The sequence below is a fragment of the Lupinus angustifolius genome, unplaced genomic scaffold (assembly GCF_001865875.1).
Source record: "Lupinus angustifolius cultivar Tanjil unplaced genomic scaffold, LupAngTanjil_v1.0 Scaffold_765, whole genome shotgun sequence".
NCBI lineage: Eukaryota > Viridiplantae > Streptophyta > Magnoliopsida > Fabales > Fabaceae > Lupinus > Lupinus angustifolius.
In genome coordinates this window covers 1-8160 of record NW_017728089.1, presented here as the reverse complement: position 1 = coordinate 8160, position 8160 = coordinate 1, and the positions used below count along the sequence as shown (strand labels likewise).

At 34.5% G+C, this 8160-nt stretch overlaps 1 protein-coding gene across 5 annotated transcripts; it reads left to right on the top strand.

Moving 5' to 3' along the window:
* The first annotated feature begins 1023 nt into the window (after positions 1-1023).
* LOC109341870 (transcription initiation factor TFIID subunit 12-like) lies at positions 1024-7881 on the top strand. Of its 5 annotated transcripts, none has more exons than XR_002107004.1 (9): positions 1024-1611; positions 1706-1861; positions 2934-3428; positions 4956-5030; positions 6450-6528; positions 6608-6672; positions 6783-6818; positions 7010-7198; positions 7793-7881. XR_002107004.1 is itself a non-coding variant. In XM_019579842.1 (8 exons), exons 1-8 carry the CDS (start codon positions 1096-1098, stop codon positions 7142-7144), a joined length of 1557 nt encoding a protein of 518 aa, XP_019435387.1. In that variant the 5' UTR covers positions 1025-1095; the 3' UTR covers positions 7145-7657. The 5 variants fall into 5 exon arrangements, 1 of the variants encoding a protein (XP_019435387.1); XR_002107006.1 differs by having other exon boundaries at positions 7765-7881; XR_002107005.1 differs by having other exon boundaries at positions 7741-7881.
* Positions 7882-8160: the final 279 nt, after the last annotated feature.

Here is an 8160-nt window from a genome sequence, read left to right as displayed (position 1 = left end):
GTAACAAAAAATAATAAAAATACATTAATTTGTATATTATTTGGACTTATCTCCACATTATACTATATTTTGTTAACTTTATTGCATTTATCATATTTTTTATTTAAAATGTTACACTTATTTCTAATGCGCAAGTGATTAATATAATAAAAATATAAAATTAAGAGGATTTAGATTATGTACGTGTAAAAAAGTAAGATATAATTTGTGTAATTTCAGCAATCTAATTTATTCATAATACCATACAAAATTTACAATGTCAGTATCTATGTTTAGATGAATTGAGATATTATCCTGCATTAAACCGTTCAAATAGGTGAGAAGAAATTTTTATAAGTTTAAAACTACTTAATTCAAAAATAATTAAAATTTAGACTATAAAAATGATTTAATATATATTCTGATAATGTGTATATTTTTACACTATCAATAAATCATTCACCACTTATATGTTAATCAATATTAACTATCAAATAAAAATAATACAAATAATTGATAACTGATATACTGACAGTGTAAAGATTTTAAACTTATTAAAAAAAAACTTAGTACAACATATCAATATATCTAATTACCATGTCACTCCCTATCGTACTAGAGAGACACTCAATTATTACAGAGAGACACTCAATTATTACAGAGAGACACTCAATTATTATAGTTAAATGAATTTTTTATCCGAAATAGAATTGTATAGATTTTTATTTTCATTTTTTTATAACCTTTCATCAACCATTGTTGATTTGTATTAATTCGTGTAGAGAGACACTCAACTATTATAGTTAAATGAATTTTTTACCCAAAATAAAGTTGTATAGATTTTTATCCACCATTGATTTATATTACTTTTGTTTAATAATTAATGATAGTTAATATAAAATGTGGGTGATAGATAATTTATAAAAAATATAGATTATGTATACATATTAAATCATTTCTTAAAAGAGAAAGTTGTATAAATGATTATGGTACAAGTCCACAATGATTTATTTTTCTTTAATGGCGTGCAGGATAATAGTTGTATAGATTATTATTATAAAAAATAAACATTGAATAATTTTGAAACTCACTGAAGCTGTCTGTGTACCTACCTCCATGGATCCTCAACCTCCGTCGAGTAGCACCACCGCTCAAAATGCCACTGAACCCTCACAACCACCACAACAACCACCACTACAGCAACCACAATCATCACCTTCTCTCCCTCCCATCTCTTCCTCACTCCATTCTTCCCCAAACCCAAACCCTATCCGGAACCCTAATCCACTCCAACCCCAGACCCAGGCCTCAATCTCCAGACCCCCGGCACCAGCCCCTCGCCCTCCGCCTTCCTCATTCAATCGAACCCTCCCGCCGCCGCAACAACAACCGTCCCACCACCAGCTCCAGCAACAGTCCCATTTCCATCATTTCTCCTCCGCTCCTTCCACCGCCTCATCGATCCCTGGCGGTGCCGCTCCCAGAGGCGGCATGGCAATCGGTGTCCCCACTCATCACCAGAGCCCCTCCCCTACGTTTTCTTCATCATTTGGTCAGCATCAACATTTCGGTTCGTTGAATCGAACTGGAGTTAATGTCACTGAATCCCCTTCCAGTTCTAACACCTCTCAGGTTAACAATTTTTTTAGAAAGTGTTTGAACATTTTGATGGTAGAATTGAATTGAATTTAATGAAGGTTTAATTTTTGAATCAATGTGTGATTAGGTGAAAGCGCCTATGCAAGGAATGGGGATGTTAGGATCTGCGGGTTCGAGTTCTCAGATGCGGCCTGGTGGGATGCCTGCTCATCAACAGAGACCTGTTCAATCATCTATTAGACCGCCCTTATCGGCCCAAAATAATCAGTCTACTCCTTCACAAGTTAGTATTTGTGTTTGGGTTTGATTTGTTACTCTCTGTCTACTATAGCCTCGATTTAGCATTTGATAAACTTGTTTGTTTGATATGGAACACGAACACCTTAACAACATAGCATATAGGTTCTGTTTAATGTTTGGCTTATTGTATAAATAGAATGGAACAAGAAATGTGGGTTAAAAAGTCTGAAAGGGTGAAATCAAAGAGAATAGAACACTCTTTTGCCCTGTTCTAGCTGCGTGTCAAATACCAACTAAAAGTGAATGTTATGAATATAGTTGTGTGCCTCTCGATTATGGATTTCACTGATTTCTGCATGGCTTTTTTAGAGGGTTAGTGTTAATGGGCTGTACATTGTAGCGGTTGTAGGGTGTGTTTAAAAGCAAGTTTAGAGTGCTTCCAAAAATTACTGAATTATATTTTGAATTATGCACACTTATGCCTTTCATATAAGACTAGAAAACCAAAAGTTATCTGGTTGAATATAATGAATAGTGTATCAACTATCAAGTTTTACATGGAAATTTTGATGGAGGGAAAGGAAAGGGAGGGTTAGTTTTTAGTTTAAAATTGAGAGTTATAGATTTTTTTATAAAAATTGAATCAGTGGTGATTAGAATGTTACATAATAATCTCTTAAACTATTCTTCTCATTTGAAGATATTATCAAATAAGGACAATGTTTACTTCAAACGGAAAATCCCCCCCTCCCTCTTTTTTTCTTTTCAAACTCCTTCATAAAAAACATTCTGAAGTTGTTAAGGGCACTACTCTCTTTCCAGATAGCAGCTTTTTGTTCTGCATGGATAGTTTTCCCAAGTTCAGGATTAGCAATGCATAATACAAGTTAATTTTATTTAATTTTCAGAAGCTTATAATCTATGCTGCATCATTGCAATTCGTATGTAAATATACTGAGCATTTGATATTTTCAGCTACTATTATTTAAGAGATTTGCTCAGTTTATATGTGACATGATGTCTTGCTTGTGCTTTGTCTTCAAGCATACATATTTGAGGGGGGAAGTGTAGGCAACTTCATAATATTATATATATATATTTTTTACGTTTTTTAGAGTTTCCAAGGGCATGGACTTGTAAGAAATTCATCAGTAGGATCGCCTGTTCCACCATCTCCAAGTGCATCACAAAGTATGCAGTCACTTAACCAGCCATGGTTATCATCTGGGCCACAAGGGAAGCCTCCTTTGCCTTCCTCTTCTTATAGGCAGCAATTGAACCCACAATCCATGCAGCAAAGGTCACATATTATTTCTCAGCAGCAGCAGCCTACGCCAACAGCATCCCAGCAGAAGCAACCTTTGCCATCTAATCAATCACAGGAACATTTTGGACAGCAGGTTCCATCATCAAGGGCAGCTATACACGTGCCTCACCAGCAGCAGGTTACGAGGATACAAGGGTCAGGAAATCAGAAACCTTCATCTCTTGTGGCCGCACAATCTAGCGCAGTTCAAACAGGGATTCACAGTAAATTACCAAATGCAGATACTGATGAATCTTCTAACAGTATTCTTAGCAAAAGAAGTATCCATGAGCTTGTCCATCAGGTGAGCCACCCTACTTCCTTGTGTTCTACAGACTACAGTAGTTCTTTCCTTGTTATTTGCATAAACATGGCTGGTACTCTCTAGATTTGAGTCCAAGTAGGAATGCTGAAGGTCTCCCGTAGGGACTTCCTAATATTAAGTTTTGCAGTAGGTTAAAATGCATAGAGCTTGCAGTTACAATTTTTCTTAGCTCCCATTCTAAGTGAGCTTTTGATATTCAAAGGTTCCGTCCTGAGGCTCATTCATGCTATTTGCCGATATTCCAAGTCCCATATGAGACATGTAAAGGGATCAGATCATGGGTTATAAACACCAAAAAGCTGACTACTAACTCGGAGTTAGCTTTTAGGCCGCATGGTTTGTCGTAGAAGTTGTATTGAACTGTTTGTTCTTTGGCTCAAAGTATCGTATCAATGTATAATTGGGCCGGTATAACTGCTGCTTTAGTCTGTAATTTTGGTTTTATTCAGATTTTGTGGCATTCTTGGTGAAGGTCCTAAAGGTCTCTACTGTTAATAACTCTGTTCTCTTACTGTACTTTTTTCTTGGGATAGAAGTTCTCTTTCTATACTTGTTTTACTCTTCCATTTTTGAAGGTCATGTTACTAGATACATGGTAACTTGGTATAATTATTATCATAAATCTTTTTCACAAGGGTTTCTCAGTTTAGTCAAGTATGTTTCCTCACGTGTCTAAAATTGTGCAAATGCATGTTAGTTTTTGTCCACAATAATGTATAATATAACAAACATGATAACTTAATAAGATTATAATATTATAAATTTGTAAATGTTGGGCAAACTTGACTTCTAGTTTTCACCTAGTAGCTAGTAATTTGGACTACTGGTAATAAATAGTAGTGGTGTTCTTGCACACTTTTTTCTCACACTTGGGTCTTGTTTATTTTAAAGAATATGAATCTCTTTTTCTTAATAATGCACTAATTTAATAATTACCTTCAGTTGAAATAATGTAGTGTTTGAGAAGAGTGTGAGAAAAGTGTACAACTGTAATTGAGTAACATTTTCCGGCTACTAATAACTAGGTGTAAGTTTATGTTTTCTCTGTAGGTTTGATGATCCTTTTGATCTCTTTTACCTAATATATTGGAGGTGTGTGCTATGTATTGATTCTGCTTTCATTGTTGTTTATTATTATGATTAATATTTACCCATCATTGCAAAAAGAATTTCTTTTCTCCTTAAGCTTTTATTAATTGTAGACATCCAAGTTGTGGACCATGTACTAGGTGTATCAATCTGAACTTACTAGAATTCTTTTATCAAATGTATAAACAGGTTTACCCTATTCCTCATTCATATGCATTGCTAAAACCTAAAACTACATTGTTATGCAAAAATATAGCTCTACTTTCATTTAGATTTTAGACATGATGGATGAGTTGCTATTTGCCTCTGGTTATAGAATGCAGTATAGCATAGGACATTTCTCATTTGAGAATTTTACCATGGTCCTGTGAGATTGTCAAATTTCATCCGGTATTTTCATTTCTTCTTCATTGGCAGGTTGATCCAGCGCAGAAGTTGGATCCTGAAGTTGCAGATGTTCTGGTGGATATTGCAGAAAGCTTTTTTGAGTCCGTGAGTGTTTTCATTTAGTTTTATTGTGCTCAACGTGCCTAGACTTTTCTTGTTTTTGCAACTTGATGAATTTTTTTAATCATTTTGTTTTGAATTATTATATATTGGTTTTTCTCTAAATCCGTTTCTCACTTTCTCATTTATTACTTCAAGTCTTGAACTGTGAGTTACTGTATTTTTGTACATCCACCTGTAGTATAATTTGTGTGTCATGTCTTTTTGTTTCTCCTGCCTTTTAATCTGAATCTGAAAGTTGAGAAGCACATCTCGAGACCCTTCTGACATTTTTCTGATTTCTGCAACATTCTTCTTTTGCTGCTTGTACATTGGTATTGTGTGATTCTGACTCTTGTGGTATATATTGTATATCAGTAATTGTTACTGCTGACAGTCTGAAACCTATATTTATAAATTTATAAGTGATTATCAATTCAAACTCAATCTATTTCTGCTGTATTTTTTATATAACAGTAAACCATCAACTCAATCATCCAGAGATTAGTGTGTCAGCAGTCTGGTTCTGTAAGATTTGTGTCTCTAAATAAGTCCCCAGAGGTTTAAAAATGTCACCAGTGTATAATTAAGTTCTTGAAAGAACAGTGAGGCTGCGACGAGATGAAGGAGCGGTGAAGCGGTAGGAGCGGGTGAAGCTGATAGGGCCACAAATTGGGTCGAAAACCCGAAATTCCTATTCGCTGAAGTTGTATTCTCCAAAGCGAAAACACGTTGCAATTCTGCGATTCGACGCTCCGCCCTTGAACCACCCCCCCCATGTTGAGTTGTTTTTCACCATGAAAAGTGTTGAATTGTGATTCGACCATTCAACTCACGCTTTTGACAACCTTGGTTATCTCAATTCATAGTAATAATGGAATGACCCTTGTCTGAAATATTTGAATAGACTACAGTTTGGATTTGCTTTTAATGAAATGTTTTGTTATTTTTTAATATATTAAAAAGAGGGTAGCCCGGTGCACGAGGCTCTCATTTAGTGGGGTCTGGGGAGGGTAGATGTACGTAGTCTTGTCCTCATAAGCGGAGATACTATTTTCAGAATTTGAACCTGTGACCAACAACCTTACCATTGTGTTGAGGCTCACCCTCATTTTTTAAATATATAAAAGGACATATTTGTTATGAAGATGATTTTTATTGTATTTAGTGATTATAATTGTTTTTGTTGCAGTGGTTATTTGATAATTTAAGCCCCAAGTAATATGTATAGGATTGTTTTATGATTTCTTTTCCTACTGAATTATTTTGTATTTTCTGGTTAGGATTTAATCTGTGTAGGAATGAACTAAATTCACAGTTACTCGATCTTTTTTCAGATTATCATTTTATGATGATGCCTTTTTTCTTAATACCCATGTTATATTGTTTTCAATAATGACCATTCTTTTCTGTATCCTTAAATAGATAACCAGGTCTGGATGTTCACTGGCCAAACATCGGAAATCCACAACTTTGGAAGCAAAAGACATCCTTTTACATCTTGGTTAGTTAACAGAAAATCTCCATGCATAGATTTTAGTTTAGCACATTTCATACTTAAATCTACATGTGCATCTTTATAGAGAAAAATTGGAATATGACCCTTCCTGGATTTGGCGGTGATGAGATTAAAAGCTACAGAAGACAGGTAACAATTATCAGAGTCTGTTACATTTGTATGATTTTTTTTATTCATTTGTCAATCTTCTTTTGAGTTTAATATTCTTGACTTCTGTGTGCTTTGTGATGGTTTTGCAGCCTGTAAGTGATATTCATAAGGAACGTCTTGCATCTGTAAGTTTTAGTCTCCCTTCCTCTTATTCTGGTAGCTATATTCTATCCATGAGGTGTTTGTGATGCACATGTTTTATTTTCTTTACTGCTGTTCGGTAAACATATAGCTTTGTTGTTATTATTATTGTCTTTTTTATGATGATGATTCTTATGTCATGTACTTGTTTATTTTGGTTTTGTATTCTTGGCAGATTAAGAAATCAATAGTAGCAACGGAGGCAGCGAATGCCAAGGGCGCTGCTGGCCAGGCATCCGGTAGTGCAAAGAGTAGTCAGGCAAAGACACCCTTGAATGTCATCGGCTCTCCCAACTTTAAAAGTTCATGAGGTTTTTCCTATATTTATGCTTTATACAGCAATGGAGGAACCTTTTTAGTGAAGGTAATTGATTTTTATAATCAAACAGGTATTCCTGTTTGCAATTTTGCACTGCAACCATAATTGATGCCTATATGATATCCATTATTTGGCAGGCTACATGAATTGCAGCCTTATGAAGCAAAGGGGTTTCACTTAACACTATGTTGTTGCTTGAAGTGATGCTTTTATTTCTCTGATCATGATTCCTGAGTGACAACTTCGATTAACTTTTTTGTCAAAGCGGAAAGCCAAACATTTTAAATATCATTCTTGATGTAACATTTAAATCTGCATGTCATGCTGTCAACTTGTCATAATGGTGTAGCTATAAGACTCTTGACTGGCTGTTGCAGTTTTGAAATGCTAATTATTTCCATTAAATCTTCAAGTTGGAGTCTAATCCATTCTATGCTAGAGGTTTACTTGTTAGGACTGAGAAGGGTTGTACTTCTAGTTATTCTTTGTCAGTATTTTTTAAAATCATTTTGTTCTTCTCATGTGCATGCAAGGTGATTCTGCATTTCGTGTGAGACTTGATTTGCTAAATATTGTACATTTCTTAGGACTTTATTATCTGGGTTTCTAAGGAGATGTTTCTGGGCATCAATGTAGAAGAAAAGGAGCATTGGTCTGATTTTGAAACATTGCAGAAAACCAATAAGGGGAATCAGGATTCATATGAATGACATCTTCCATATGTTTTGAATGACATCTTTCATTGCCTGTCGCTTTAGGAAAACTAAGGGTAGATCATTTTCTATTTCCATTTTAAAAAAATGAAAACAACACTAGAAAATGTTTGGCTGATTAATGTTTTTTCACTTCTAGAAAATATATGCAATATTTCAGGAAATATAGAAAATGGAAAGACATTCATAGTATTTTAGCCACTATTTTTTAGTTGGATTTTGGATGGGAAAAAAATTGTAAGAGAATGCTTATCTTCTTACAAGTGTATTTAATGATTCTGATTTTTTTTTTTT